The 16,276-nt window shown below is 36.0% G+C and overlaps 1 protein-coding gene across 5 annotated transcripts in view; it reads left to right on the plus strand.

Moving 5' to 3' along the window:
* HBS1L (HBS1 like translational GTPase) overlaps positions 1 to 16,276 on the plus strand; it is an 83,569-nt gene that overhangs the window by 38,689 nt on the left and 28,604 nt on the right. For 4 of the 5 annotated variants that reach the window (XM_082405690.1, XM_082405688.1, XM_082405691.1 and 1 more), the window contains one exon: positions 13,088 to 13,196. In XM_082405690.1, coding sequence (XP_082261816.1) covers positions 13,088 to 13,196 — 109 coding nt within the window. Of the gene's footprint in view, positions 1 to 4,248; positions 4,372 to 13,087; positions 13,197 to 16,276 lie in introns of all 5 variants that reach the window. The other variant, XM_082405693.1, reaches the window with a different exon arrangement.

Below are 16,276 nucleotides of genomic sequence, written 5' to 3' on the forward strand. Positions count from 1 at the left end.
AGGGGGAGGGGGCAAGGATGTGCTTGTTTTCTTGATCTACCTTCTCCTCCCAAGCTGAGAATCACTGGCTCAGAGAATATATTACCTTTTTCCATATATAAAATTATGTAATCTTAGTAAATATTTGAGTGTTTAGTATGTACTAGGCCACTGGACTGGATCTTGTGGAAAAAAATTTAAAAATACACTTGGAGCTCAGAGGTTAGTTGGAGAGGTAAGGCACATACTTATATTGATATTTTACAATACAGATGAAAACAATATATGCTCCGTGAAAATATACAATAAAGGTTTTTTATTTCAAGTCACATTTTGGTCTGGAATTATCATTTTCAAGAATCTGGGATTATCACGTGTGACCTAAAATTGATAGTATTATGCTATAATGTATGCTTTAGACCCTAAATGTCACATTCCCCACCTAAAATGAGCATAAGCAAAAGGTTAAGAAGATAGTATCTAGATGTTTGTTATTAGAGGAAGACTAGCCTACCCTTGTGAGTTCCCATTGGAAATTAAAACTGTACTAAATAGAAACTTCTTTGTTAAGCTGAGAATGATTTAACTGCTAGGCTCTAACTATATTCTTAGGAGATTTTGAAGTGCAAACGTTAAATGAAGTCAGCATTACTGATTTTAACGTTATTATCAGAAGTATCTGAGTAGATACTAAAAATCAGAAAGTCATGATTTGGACAAAGCATTAACATTTTATAGAGGCACTTGATTGAGCAAGTTTCGTATACTTTTAACTTCAAAATAAACCTGGTTTGGTTATCTTGGGAAATCCACTTCCATGAGGTCCTGAGGAGGTGCAACCAGAAACATGGTGGAAAGGAGAGGGTGCCTTGGAAACAGCCTGGAGAAAAAGACTCCATTTATCAGGCACGTGATCTTTAGAAATCTTATTAAATTTTCATCTATAAAATGGTGGACTGCACCAAATGACCTTTAATAATACAGCCTGCAAATTTGCATGATTGCATGAACCTCAATTCCATGTAAGGACTGTAGAAGTAATGTGAACGCTTATTTTCTGCCTGCCTCTGTTAGTCAGCATTCCTTCATTGGACCTTTGCTACCTTCTCACCTTTCATTTTTTTGTAAGTTATTTCATCCATTTCCAGGTCTCAAGTTACTTCTTGTGTTTTAATGGTGCTCTCATTTCTTCTGCAGACTCAATTATCCAGGTTTCTATCCAATTTCTGTTTGTCTTGAAAGAATCTCAGATCCAATGTGTTCTATATTCATATCTAATTTAGAGTCCTAGGGATTTAGATCTCTCTTTTTTTGCCTCCCTAACATTTAATTCATCACCATATTCTGTTACTATATTGTCTCTCATTCTTGTCCCCTCTTATTTATTTCCTATGCTCTGGTACTTGCTCAGCTGTAGTCATAGCACTTGTGGTCTCATGCAAAATTCTCTTAATTTCTTTGTTTATATTTTCTTTCAGTCTTGTCATTCTACATGTCCATCACATCTAGAATGAAAGCTACCTGATAACAGAGAGTATTAGTCATCCTGTGTCCCCCATGCCAAGTACATGTTATAATTTAACTTGAAAAACTCTAAAGACCCGAGATAGTGTCTAAGCAGTGTTTAAAAAAACACAAAATATTTGGTGGCAATCTCCAGCTGTTTAGGAGGAAGCAGTTCCTCTATGGACTGCTCTAATTTTGCACTTGAATAAAAGACTATCCAAGAGAAGCAATATCCTGACCAGCAGACTTCTCTTAGTTCTCTGGAATGTATTCTCTATTGGGTAATGACACAGGCATCTACTTTTCCTTGCTAGAAAATTTGGGAACTGTTCTTTCTCTCACTTTCCTACATACATTGAGGCAGCAAACATTCCTAATGTTACCTTGTAGTATCTTTTAAATAACCCTTTCTCCATCTCCATCGTTCTTATCTTAGGTCAGTTCATAGAATTTCTTATGCATGTCAGTACAACAATCTTCTATGTGCTTTCTCTCAGTCTTGTCTCCACAATTCATTTTAAAGCACAATATGGTATGTCATACCAATGCTTAAATTCTTTTAGTGGCTCTTATGTTTCAAAATCAAGTTAAGTACTTAAATGTTTTATGTGGCCCTAAATGAGTTGCCAGTTTTTCTGTCCTTAAGTCTCACACAATTAATCTCTTTCCCTATATCCCAGCCATGCCGATCTACTGTCAGTTGTATGCATTGTGTCATGTTCCCTGAGCCCCTGTTCCTTATTTTTCCCTCCAAGATTCATTAGGAATCTTTTGAAGGAAACCTTGCCTAATTCTTCCAGTATGGTGGGTTAGTACCTTTCCTACGCACTGTCACTGTACCTGCATTATAGCAGTTCACACTGTAATAATGTTTGTGTGGTATCTCTATTAGACTTAAGGTTTCTTGAGGATAGGAATCATGTCTTATTCTTTGATCTGTCTATTCCAATACCTAGCACAGTGTCATACAGCTGGCATTTCCCTCCTCCCCATCATGAATTAATATGTGACTGTCAGAGAGTAATTTGTGTCTATAGATTCAATGTGGTGTGAATCATTCAGTACTTAATATATGCCAGGCATTACTCTAAACACTTTACATGTGTTAACTCATTAAATTCTCTTAACATACCTATTAGGTAGGTTCTAATATTGTTATCATTTTACAGATGAGGAAACTAGGCACTGAGGGAAGTGAAGTGACTTACTTGAAGTCACATAACTAAAGTGCCAGGGCCTGGATTCAACCCAGGCTATCTGGCAGCAGAGTCTATGTCTTACCTACTTTACCAGACTCTCAAGTGAGAGTTGAATTGGAGGATTTTGACATGGAGTGGTTATTGGGTGTATAATATATATTTAATTCTTTAGTTAATAACTATTTAGAGCAGTATTCAACTGGAGGTGATTTTGCCCCACAAAGGACATTTGGCTCTGTAGACATTTTGGGGATGCTGTTAAGCATCCTGCAATACGTGGGACACCCCTTTGCCTCCATCAGAGAAATATCCTGCCCCGAATGTCAGTAGTCCTGAGGTTGAGAAGTCCTGCTTGAGAAAATCTGAGAAGTGCAGGATAGATTTTACCATGTTTTTTTTTTCCCCGTAAGAGATGACATGTTCAAAGACGTCACATTTATAATTCCCTTTAGTTTTCACCTTCATTCCTTTAGGAATTTATTAGAGCATTGAAAGAGCTATTAGGAAATGATTTTGTTCATTCAATTCAGCATTCAGCAAACATGTATAAATGATGTGCCATGTATCACATACTTTGGTTGCGGAAATAGAAAAATCCAAAAGATTCAGTCCTTGCTGTCAAGAAGCCTCAGAGCCTAACAAGGGGTTACTTAACACAAAAGACAAAACTGTTCAGAGCATTACTTTCAGCCTTACTAGAGCATTCTGAATATAAAGTTGTCATTGGATGATTGATTGGATGAACTTTGTACCTTTGTTTCAAAACATGAAATAAGAAAAATCAAGAGTATCTCTGAAGAATAGTATAGAAATAAGTTTTTAGTGTTTTGAAATGTTTTAATATATATGCTTCTCACTTAACGGTTTTTAATTATAAAAATTATACATAGTCATTGTAACATAGAAGTATGTAAATTTTGATATGAAAAGTCACTTCCTCTCTTTCCTAATATCACTCTCTAGAAGTAATAACTTTTTTTTTAAACTTTTTATTTTATATTGGAGTAAAGCTGATTAACAATGTTGTGATAGTTTCAGGTGCACTGCAAAGTGACTCAGCGATACATATACATGTATCCATTCTCCCCAAGACTTCCCTCCCATCCAGGCTGCCACATAACATTCAGCAGAGTTCCCTGTGCTATACAGTAGGTCCTTGTTGGTTATCCATTTTAAATATAGCAGTGTGTACATGTCAATCCCAAACTCCCTAACTATCCCTTCTCCCCACCCTTCCCCGCTGGTAAGCATAAGTTTGTTCTCTAAGTCTGTGAGTCTGTTTCTGTTCTGTAAATAAGTTCATTTGTATCATTTCTTTTTATTTTTAATTTTTTTGTTTTTTTTTGTTTTTGTTTTTGGTTTTTTTTGTATCATTTCTTTTTAGATTCCGCATATAAGGGATGTCATACGATATTTCTCTTTCTCTGTCTGTAGAAGTAATCTCTTTTAAAAGTTCACTTACATTCTTGTAGACTTTTTAATGCCAATAACATAATAATATAGCATCTTTGCTGTATAATGCAATTGTTTTTCCCATTTAATGTGTCATTGTTTTCTTTTCATGCATGTAGGTTTACTATTTTATCTGAAGCAAATTATTTCATTGTTTGGATACATCATAATTTGTTTAACCATTCCCTTATTGAGGTACATCTACAGTTTTTTCACCATTACAGACGGCACCACGGTAAACAATGTTGTTCATATATTGTTGCTCAGTAGTATTAGTATTTCTGTAGAACACATTCCCAGAAATATAGTGTATATAGTAAAGTTTTTTATTTTATCAAATTTCTCCCTGCCAGAGGTTGTACCAGGCTGTACTCTCGCCAACGGTGTCAGATAGTGCTTTTTTCCCCATTTTCCTTTGCAACGCTGGACGCTAATAAAAAAAAGTAGAAATCCTTCTACTTACTCCTCTGCTCCGTTTGTCCGTTTGTCCCCTCTCTTCCACCATCTCCTCTTTTCCGTCCTCCCCTCGCTCCTCCTGCTTATCCCTCCCCACCCCACCCCACCCCCATTTCCTCTGCCACACCTTTCTTTGACTTGTGTATTTTGAACTGGTCTATTTATTGGTTTGTAGGAGCTCTTTATATATATATATACATACACACACACATATATATATTAACCCCTTGTATGTATTTCCTCACATACTTTTATGTTTGCTTGTGGTATCTTTAATCAGGGAAAATTTTTTTAAATTTTATGTAAAGTTTGTCAGTCTTCCTTACCTGAAAATTAAATATATTTTTATATTATTCTTCATATCTTTAACAACAAGGAATTTATATATGAAACACCATAAACGTATGATAGAGTCTTTTTCTCAAATGGATAGCCAGTATTCCCAATACAATATTGAATATAACCCATTCTCTTCCCACTGATTTGAAACATCTCTTTGCATATGTTGAATTCCTACTTAAAACTGTGTAACCTATATATTCCTATAAGAACATTCAGTTCTTATTTTTATGTATAGCAAACATAAATATATTACTATTAATTGGTTCATTTACAGATGCTCTATTCTAATTCATCAAGCTATTTTTGTGCCATTACCACATTTTAACTTACTTCAGCTTTATGATATTTGATATCTTGGTAGTTCTAGTCCCCTATCATTATCCTTAACTTAAAAATTTTATTGGTCCTTCTCTCACATTTACTTTTCCAGATGAACATCAGCTTAGCATGTTCTTTTTTTTTTGTATGTACTCTTGAAACTTAACTTGTATGACACTTAAGCGAATTAAAAAAACCACTGGGTTCAAGCCAAGGTGAGGTATACTTTTTGTGTTACTGTTTATTTGTGACTAGGTGCATGTTTATTCTAGCACTTTTTCATCCTATAATTGCCTAAAATCATTTAAAAAATAAAGGCGGTTAATGGGTGCAACAACATCCAGTCAAACTAAAGATACTTACAGTAAATATGTATTGACCACAAACTTCAGTAATTATTTTGATTTATGAGTTTTCTGGCAAGGATATTCTATGAACAATGATGAGATAATTCCATAGAATAAGGTCTTTTTTGTTGTTGTTGAGAATATTTTAAAATAGTTGGTGTGCTTTTACAAGTATAATATTTATTACAAAATCTTTGGTAGATGGTATTGGTGGTGATATCCTTATTTTGCACATGGGATAAACTCAGTCTCTGGAGTATTTGATGGCTAGGTCAAGGCTCAAGTTCATGCATTTTTTGGTGGCAGAGCCTTAGATTTCTAGCCATGCTGATTAGAACTGATTACTGCAGGGTGGAAGATATCTGTAGAGTTTAAAGCACCCTAGGACTGAAGAGTGGGGGATGCCTCATTAATGGCTAGGGAGAAGTTAGGGAATTATAGACTGCTGAGACAGGGCAGCATATTTTATGGAGAAATCACTATTACATATAAGTTTGCATGGTTTTTCTCTTACCTCTTCTTAATTTAGCTTTTCCCATTTCTAAATAGTCTCAATTATTACCTTCCCTAATTTAGAATATTTAATATTGTTTTACTTTCTACTTATTGAATGAGAAAATAGTCCTTGAAAATAAATCTATAAAAGATCTTTTGTTTTAAAGAGTTCTTTCCTTCAAAGCTTCAGTTATATAGTCTTTAAAAATTTATTGATCACTGCCCAGTCTTTTTCAGAATATTTACCCCATTAACCCTTACAAATGACTTTTCCATGTTATTTTCTCCTCCTTTTTGTTTATTTTTCAGGGTCAGATCAAATCTCATTTCATTTGTTAAGTTGTTCCTAATTACTCAGGTGCATGCTTAGAATACTCTTGCTTATTCTTTCTACAACTTAATCTCCACAGTGTTTATAATTGTCTCAGAATAGTGTATAAACTCTTTGAGGGACTTCCCTGGCGGTCCAGTGGTTAAGACTTCACCTTCCAATGCAGGGGGTGTGGGTTCAATCCCTGGTCAGGGAGCTAAGATCCTACATGCCTCAGGGCCAAAAAAACAAAACATAAAACAGAAGCAATATTGTAACAAATTCAGTAAAGACTTAAAAAAAAAAAAAAGGTCCACACCAAAGAAAAAAATGTGATTCATATCTTTTTTTTTAATCTAGCTCTGTCACTGCCCAAGGCTGCATAATCTTTGGCAAATCAACTGTTTTGAACTTCAGTTTCTCTAAAGTAAAGTGGGAATAATTATACCCGTTCTGCGTGGTTGCTGTGAAGGTAAAAAAAAGAGCATATAAAAACCTCCTGGCAGGAGAGCATACAAGAGTGCCCATAGGAAGTGCCAGGTGGGCTTTCTAGAACCCAGCGCTCTAAGCACTAGGAGGTGGCTGGTATTTTATTTATTTATTTATTTATTTATTTATTCATTCATTCATTCACTTATTTATTTATTTATGGCTGTGTTGGGTCTTCGTTGCTGCGTGCGGGCTTTCTCTAATTGCGGCAAGCGGGAGCTACTCTTCGTTGCGGTGCGCGGGCTTCTTATTGCAGTGGCTTCTCTTGTTGTGGAGCACGGGCTCTAGGGGCGCAGGCTTCAGTAGTTGTGGCACCCGGGCTCAGTAGTTGTGGCTCGCGGGCTCTAGAGCACAGGCTCAGTAGTTGTGGTGCACAGGCTTAGTTGCTCCGTGGCATGTGGGATCTTCCTGGACCAGGGATAGAACCCGTGTCCCCTGCATTGACAGGCAGATTCTTAACCACTGCACCACCAGGGAAGTCCAAGGTGGCTGATAATAAGTGCAGGAAGTAGGGAGAGAGTAAATTGAGGTTATTGCCTTAAGAAGAGAACTAAGATAACTTGCAAAAACAATAGAGATCAACTCATGGTTTCAAAACTTAAACCCTTAGGGGTTGATCATTAAACTCTGTTTCTTGAATGCTTGTTGTGAGCAGAGCACTGTGCTGTGTGCTTTGTACTATGTGGACAGGTGTATGAGGCACTTCTTACCCTCAAAGAGCTAGTAGTCTAATACTGATTGTGTTGTAAAGACCAAAGGAATGAGTCAAAAGAGGGTAAATCTTGTGGATATGTAAGCAGGAAGTTTCATTAAATTCAGCAAGTCTATGACAGTCGTGTGGTGCTAGGGAAATTTGGCTTTGGATCCTTTACAAAGGAATATACATTGAAAAATGTCTTCAGGAAAGGGACTGAGATAATTTCATGTTCAAGAGACAGAGCCAAATAGATTTTGCTGCTTAGATCTTAGCCCCAGGAAGGAAACAGTAGAATTCTGGAGGAAGTAGCCCAGCAAAGGGTAACCACTAGGGACAGAAGAAGGCGATGCTTTAGAGACAACTGGAGTATGAGAAAGGAGAAGGGGACAGGTAGGTGAGCTGATTAATTAAGTACATGCCTTGCTGCTAAGGTGAAGTCACTTCTTTGTTCCTTGGTTTTGTTGTTGTTGTTGTTGTTTTGTCTACAAAACAAGGAGGTTGGACTTGATTAACTGGGTAGCTGTTATTTTCATCCAAATGAAAAATCTAAAAGATGATCAATTCTTCATCCTACTAGAGACAGAACACTAATCACTAATATATTAATCACTAATATATGAATCTTCAGAACATGTTTCTTTCTGGTGACCATGATTTGGTGGGTGGGTTTTACATGACTTGGGAGAGGACATTGGTGCTTTTCTTTGGAATGGCACATTTTAACCTCCTAGTAGGCTATTTGATTTAAAGGATATCTTAATGGTTTGGGAGTCACAGACACATACATCCACAGAACTAGAAACCATTTAATTTACTTCATTATGTAGATGAGAAAACTGAAGCTAGTGAAATTAAATGAACTGTTTAAGCTGTAAGGTAGGTAACAGTTAATTAGTGGCAGAGCAGGAATCAGAATCCAAGCTCCTTATTTCCATCCAGTACTCATTCCATGCTGCCATTATTTTGGGACTTTCAGTGCTCAATTTCTTGAGGTTGTTATACAGAAAATGAATTTGTTATTTGGTTGGGGAAGATGAGGGAATACAGTAAACATTTTACACTTTTATGTGATGGATATATGTATCTCTTACTGATCCATGACTGATTATTTTAGTTATTAGTTCATTTCTGACCTCTGTCAGTAGATTTTGCCTGTCATCAGCATGATGCTAGTTACGAGGGGGACTGTGTAATACGGTTGGATAAGTCAAAGTATGTCACATTGCCGTTAATAACAGCTTAATGGAAAATTTACTAAATGTATGTTTTCATTGACTATGGAGAACATCAAATTGAATTAACATATTTCCAAAGTAGCCTGAATCAAGGTTGTCTCTCAAGGGGAGGGTTCTAGGATTGGAATTATTGAACCCCTTGAAATAGCATGCAAAATTTTGTGTGTGGTGTATTTTTCTGCCAAGAGTGTCCCATTGTTTTCATTAGCTATTTCAAAGGGGTATCTGACCTAAATAAAAAGGTTTATGAACCATTGCTTTAATGGGTGATATTCAGACCTGTAGTACTTTTTCCTCTAAAAAAGACTTTCATTTACATAACCAAATTTTTGAAATACTACATCTTAGGTTTGAGGTTTGATATCCTCTAGATAGGATCGCCAGAAATGAAAAATAATATATTTACTGCATTCCCGGAAATATTACAGGTTCATATTGTCACATTTCTCTGCTTAAAGACCCTCCTACTTTTTTTTAAAAGTCAACATTAACAGTATTTCAATGTACTAAATGTATAAGTGAGTCAAGGGATTTTTTACACACAAAATAGAAGGTATTAAAATTAATAGGAAGTGGGGATTAGCCCTGTATAGCGTGGACTGAGGCGTTTTTATGCTTTATGGTTCTTTTTCCCTGTTTTGACAGAGGCCAAAGTCTGCCATGCCTCTATCAGTCAGGGTGTTCTCCCCACCCACACACACCACTCCCCCGCCCTCCTCCTCCCCATCACCATCACCATCACCATCACCATCACCATCACCATCACCATCACCATCATGCTCTCAGTTTCCTCCTTCCTTATCACTCACTCACCTCTCACTCTTTTTTACCTTTGCTAGAACTTTGGAACTGCTTTTATCATGGAAATCAAACCCCTCCACAATTCTCAATCTGTTTTCCTAGTGTTTTTTTCTACTTCCTTGCCTTACTTCATGTATATCCTCTCAAACCCCAGGGTCTGGAAGGTCAACTTTATTTTCTTTTCTGCCTTTTCCAACAATTATTCCTTCACCCCCCTCCTTCCTTTTTTTCCCCTTCAATCTCTGCTCCTTTGAAGTTTCTGTCTTTTGCCCGAACCAGCCTTTTATTACTCTTCACTGCTCTCATCTCCTGAACAATCTCATGGTTACTTTTCCTTATTCATTAAGACTTTGGCAGCTGGCTGACAGTGTTCTTCTACACCCTAAGCTCTTCATGATCATAGCTTGTGCATCAATATGGGAAAACAAGTCCAGCGGCCTGGACTTGCAGTTCCTTGACCACCTTATTTCCAGTGACCTTCCCCTCTCGTCAGCAATTCACTGTAACTCCGCCTCTTCCAAAATCATGAAACCGCTTGTCCCATTCTGACAACAGCCACCTAGTTGTACTTCTTACATTGTTACCTTTTCTTGACCTTTGGACCCCTCAACTTTCTTTCAGTACATCAGTACTCTTCCTTTGTCATTTTATTTGTTTAATTCAGCTTAGAGCTCATTATTTATCATTTCAATAACTTTCCCCCCTTTTGTTGCCAGTATCTTCAACCACCTTGTTTCTCTGCCCTTTTTTTGTACCTGTTGGGTAGAAACTTCACTGTGAATGAAGCAGTCAGTGTCTTCTCTGTGCCTCTTCCTGAATGGCTGAACCTTGCTGGAAAAAGCCGCATGGATAGGCAGATGGATTCCACTGCAGATTCGTTATCGCAGATCTTAAATGGGCCCTCAGTACTATCCAACGATTCCCCTATTTTTGTGTGTATTCAACTCATTCTTTGTGCAAAGATTATTGAAAACTTTATTTGCTTCACCAGTCTTTTTACTTTTCTTATTCACCCTCAGTCTCACCAGGTAACTTGTTGCTATGTTACAGAGAAAATAGAAGCTAACTGTTAGGGGTGTTCATCTTCTAGCTTCTCAAAATTGTATGAGAATGTTGAGATCTGGCTTCTATTACAGTAAAAGTGCCTTTCTCCTATTTTAGTTCAGTTTCTACCTGTGCTTTATGTCCCATCCCTCTCTGCATTCTCAGAAATTCTAAAATATCTGACATGATCTTTTTTCATCCTGATATTTTCAGCCAGCCCTTTCAGTTTTATGTTCTCCATCAGATGATCCCATGTTTCCCTTTTGCTACCATTCTACCTCATTCCTCCCTTTCCAACCAGATTTTTTTGAGAGAGTCATTAGTCCATATCTACAATTGCTTATCTAAAGCCCTTGGGACCAGATTTGACTCAGAAATCAGAATTTTTTGGATTGAGAAAAGCATTAACATCTGTGGTATGATAACCCCAGTGGAATTTGGGGCAGCACCCTTTAATCATCACATTGTTATTTCTGCACTGAAATGTATGGCTTTCCACTTTAAGTGGGATAAATAAGGGCTACAAAAAGCTTCACTTTAGTCCAGGTCAGGTTTTGCTTCCGAATGAGTTAAAACAAAAAACCTTAATTTTTCAGAGCTTTTGGATTTTGGAATTACGCGTAAGAGATAGTGGACATGTGCTGCCTGTTTTCTCACCTTCATCTTTTTAACCCATTCTGACTTTTCCTTCCCTCACTTCTCTCAGATGGTTCTTGCTAACTCTACCAATGACCTTCATCTAAAGGAATCGTGTCATTAGTGAATGTTTTCAGTCGTCTCACCTGACTGAACAGCAACTTCAGACTCTGGTGATGCCACTTCCCTTAGCTTCCTGGGCACCATCCTCCCCGGCCCTCCTCTGTCACCTTTTTGAAAGCTCATTGTCCTCTTTCTTGCTGTCCTCTATCTTGTGATTAAAGGTTGAATTTCTTCCAAGGCTTTGTCCTGAGACCACTCCTTTTCTTACTCAGTATTCTCTCCCTTGGTGATCTTACTTATGTCAGTGCCTTCGACAACTAATTATGTGCTGATGAATCATAAATATATGCTCCAGCCCAGACTTCTCCTTTGAGTTTGACCCTTTGTTTTATCTTCTCCTCTCTTTCCTTTCCCCCCACTTTCTTACATCATTTTGTTGGCTTCCAGTTGTGTTAGAAAGAACATTAGGATCTTTGCTGTGGCTTTAAAGGTCCTGCATTGCCTGGCCATTGCCCCCCTCTTCAGCTCCATTTAACTACGCTCCCTCTCCCCTCTGGTTTTACTCCCTCTGAAGGCCATGCTGCCTCCTACAGCAGGGCCCTCATACAGCTACTCTCTCTGTTTGGAACGCTCTTCCTTTCTGGGTAGTTTATTCCTACTCATTTTTTGTGTCTTCACTTAACTCTCATTTTCCTATGGAAGCATTCTAATTCATGTGCCCTGTCACCAAATCTGATAGTACCATATACAGATTATAACACTAATGACAGTTTTAATTTTACTTTTATTTTTTGTGATCAGTTTTCTCCACTAGACTGTAAGCTCTCTCAGTACAAGGATTATGTCTGCTTTTGTTCACCACTATATTTCCAGCGTAGTGCTTGGCATATAGTAAGCAAATAGCAAACATTTTGAATGAATTGTGTACATTAATTTATCTTTTCTAATTTTTAAAAGTAATTTCTGTATATATATTTACCAGTGTAGCAATGCAGTTTCCATAGTTTTATGTGGACCCAATCCTGATGGTACTCTTACTGAAAATAATGAAGATACATTCTGAAGAATTTCATGAATTACATATATATTTTTTAAAGGATCAAATGCATAAAAGTCTTACTTTGATCTAGCTCGTAACTTATCCTCCTTCATGTTCTTAATTCACTTTTTCTATATTGACTTCTTCCCCCATATTCTATGGAGATATCAAATATCTTACTAAGTCTCGTATTGTGAGCAAGTAAAATATATGCGGTATCTAGCACGATTCAGCGAACTCTCAGCTTGCTCCTCAGTTTATAGGTATCACGATTAAAAATAGTTTAGCCATCTGCTAACTGACCGGACAATTTTAGTATTGTGAAAGGGTGTGGTAGGAGAGGGAGATACAGGGTCTAGGTATAATGTCAGAATGAGGCTCAATGCAGAAACCACCTTGTGACCTCTTAATACTGAAACTTAAGAGTCAGTTCAAAATTAGGAAGAGATTTGGTGGAGGTTAAGCACAGCAGAGTCCTGACAATAGGGGATTTCCCAGAATAGGGTGACAGAAGAATTTCTTTCAGCATTTTAAAATTGCGCTGAATTTTTTTCAGAGAAAAAATACGTATAAAGATGTGATTCTGTGAAAATTACCATAATATGTATTTAATATGTAATAAATGTTTCTAGGAATCAATTTGAATTAACTAGCCTTTTATATTTTACTCTTTCATTAGGAAAATCAATAGATTCCCAGTCATCTCGAAGTGAATCTGAAATTGTGCCAAAAGTTGCTAAAATGACGGTATCTGGAAAGAAGCAAACTATGGGATTTGAAGTGCCTGGGTAACGTTTTTAACCCCTCCCCCCTTTTTTGAAATTAGTATTGTCTCCTTGTTAGACTGTAAGAAAGAGAATCTGTTTCAGTTTTGCATAATATAATCATTGAAGTATAATGGGTCCTCCGTATGGCATAGTACAAAGAAAAGGGGATGAGAAATTAAGCTTGATTCTAGACTTATCTATGTATATTAACCTACCTCACTGTCAGTTTCCTTATACAAATTAAATATAGCTACTTTAACGTTAAAAACCTATGATTTTGTGAAATCTAGCACTGTGAGGTAGGGAATCCTTTGCCACTAGATGGCGTAAGTAAGCAGTGTTTGGGAATTAAATGTAGTTGGTCAATCAAGGAATCATTAATTAAATTTTTTTTACTATTATCTTTAAACTCTTTTAGATTTTCATACTGAATAAAATGGATCAGTATAACAAAGACAAAATATAAAATAAAACTTACCTAGAACTGCAAATATCTAGTGAGAAACGATAATAAGTCTACTTTAATAAGTGCTACTTATTATAAGTGCTAAGTGATAATAAGTGCTGCTTTAGTAGCACTCATTTATTCTTTCTTTTCACAGTCTTTAGGATTCTCTCGGGAGTTTTTATAGACAAGGGAAGTGGGTTGCTTGAGACATAACAGCATAGTTTAAAGACATTAACTTTAATTTTTTTTTGTTTTTTTTTTTTTTTGGCTGCACCGTGCAGCATGTGGGATCTTAGTTCCCCTAAAGACATTAACTTTAAACTTCTTTAAAAGTTTTCAGGTTTTTCAATCATTTCCTAAATCTATTATTTATAAATTATATATTTTTTGTCTATCAGACAAGAAACACTATTATCAAATATAAACAATAGAGGATTTTTTTTTTTCCCCAATTGCAGGAAATACAAACTCAGCAGCCATTTTTTTCTCCCTTACAACATTCTTTTATGTAAATTAATAGAAGTATCCATGAGTCTTGGTTGGGAAGAATGTTAATGATTACCTAGTTCATTTTTTTTTTTTTTTTTTAATAGAAGCAAGACTTTATTCATTAGATTTCAAATTTAGTGAGGGAAAGAACTCCATATCTAGGACATAGTAGGCATTCAGTATACGTTAGTTAAATGGATGAATGAAAAAGTTAATTTTTAATTTGAGTAACTTTAGCCCGTTAAAATAATTCTGAATCCTGATTCAGTAACAAAAAGCTCAATGTATGTCTTTTCTCTCTGAATGAAGGTTGAGTTGTAAGAATCATAAGTACCTTTTTTATTCTCATGTCTTGAGTGCCATTTAATCCTATTATGGAATTATTTTCATTGAGAGAGGAAAAAATAAATAGAATACACAATTCCTTGTTCTAAGGATTTTATAATCTTATGCAAAAGGTTTCGGAGGCTTAGAAAGCAACGTGCAGATGAGCATAGTACAAAGAAAAGGGAATGAGAAAATAGGCTTGATTCTAGACTTGTCTACGTATATTAATCTATCTATATATTAGAAGTAAATGCATAGTTATCTATGTGAATATTTATAAAAATAATGGGTAATAAATGATCAAGAAAAAAATAAATAGTAAATATAAGTAAATAATTCTTAGAAACCCACCTTTATGCTTTACAAGTATAATGCAAGCCTTTCAAAATCTTATAAGAGTATATGCTTCATGAGGACAGGGACCATTAATGTTCATCATCATATTCCTTTCATAGAATAGTTGTTTAAATATTTATTGATCAGAGTCCTTGGAGAAATACAGTTTATTTTAAAAATAAACCTGGAAATAGTATAAAGGTAAAAAGCAGCCTGTGAGCCAATATTTTGATGTGGCCCTGTGGGAGAAGTCATCAGAATGTGAAAGGTCTGCAATTACAAATGGAGATACTCAGAATGCATATTGTTGCTCAAGGACCAAGCTATATTTACTTCAAATACTTTTATAGGATTTTGGGAGGAAATTTATAGTAGGGATAATACTTAGGCTGTTGTTTTGATTTGGTCTCAAGAAAACACAAAGAAAAAAAAACACTTTTGAGTCAAGATTTCAGCATCATAGATTTCTACATAGTGTGATTCCCAGTGGCAGCTTATAAAAAAAGGATAATGCATTTCTTAGAAGAAACTGAAACAGCAAACTTTTTCTTCACTAATAGTAAAGATAGTAAATATCTCTCTAGAAAGTGCAGTAAGTAAAAATCGTTAGAACCTTGCATAGAGAACAAATAACTCTGTGGTTAACCTCTTCAATCTAAATTATTAGCTTTCTAGTATCATTTAAATAACTCACAAAGAAAGATTAAGCCTCTAGATTCATGTAGAAATAGTCCCACTCTTGGAAAGATGGTTTTAAAAAAAAAACAGACCGGTCACTTTAAAATAGTAGATAAGGTTACAAAGTTATATCAGAAAGCACCTGAAAAAATATTCAACCAACCTGTTCTTTCTTTTGTACCAGTCAGTAATTATAACCCTGAACCCAGAATGGTCATTTTTAGACCTCATCTTTGAGATTTTTCAAAATCTTAAAACATTAACTTTTACTTCATATTACGCAGAAGTTTTTACTAAGTACAGACTTTCATCGATGCTTTTCTAATTACTTTGACCCTTTTTCTCTAACATTGTACAGTTTAGTGAACTAATTTGCAGTTTGCCTAAAATTTACTTGAAGGGAATGTTACTATGAAAGTGAAAAAAAAGCAAACCTTTCATGTTACTGAATTGTAAATGAAATAACCGAGTCAGGCCATGTTTTGTGACGCTCTTCCTATCCTGAGCAGGGCTGCCTGGATTGGTGGGTGAGCTGAGTTTCAGGCCTCAACCCACTGTGTCAGCCATAGCTGTTCTGCTTTTATCTGTTTTCCATGTTGGAGTTAGCGTGAGCTTTCCTTTGAAGAAAAGCCTCTGTCACTGAAAACAGAAAGATTTGCAGCCAGAGATTGTGATTTCTCTCAGGTCTGATCAGAACCAGATTCTGTGACGTGACTAGTCATTCTGGTTGAATACTTTCATTGTAATTTGTAGGGTTTTTTTTTGCTCCCCTAAATGCAGAGTTGTCATGTTTTTGTTTTAGAGGAGTAGCTGTGGTCATTCA

This window comes from Balaenoptera borealis, assembly GCF_965194805.1.
Source record: "Balaenoptera borealis genome assembly, chromosome: 9".
In the NCBI taxonomy this organism is placed as follows: domain Eukaryota; kingdom Metazoa; phylum Chordata; class Mammalia; order Artiodactyla; family Balaenopteridae; genus Balaenoptera; species Balaenoptera borealis.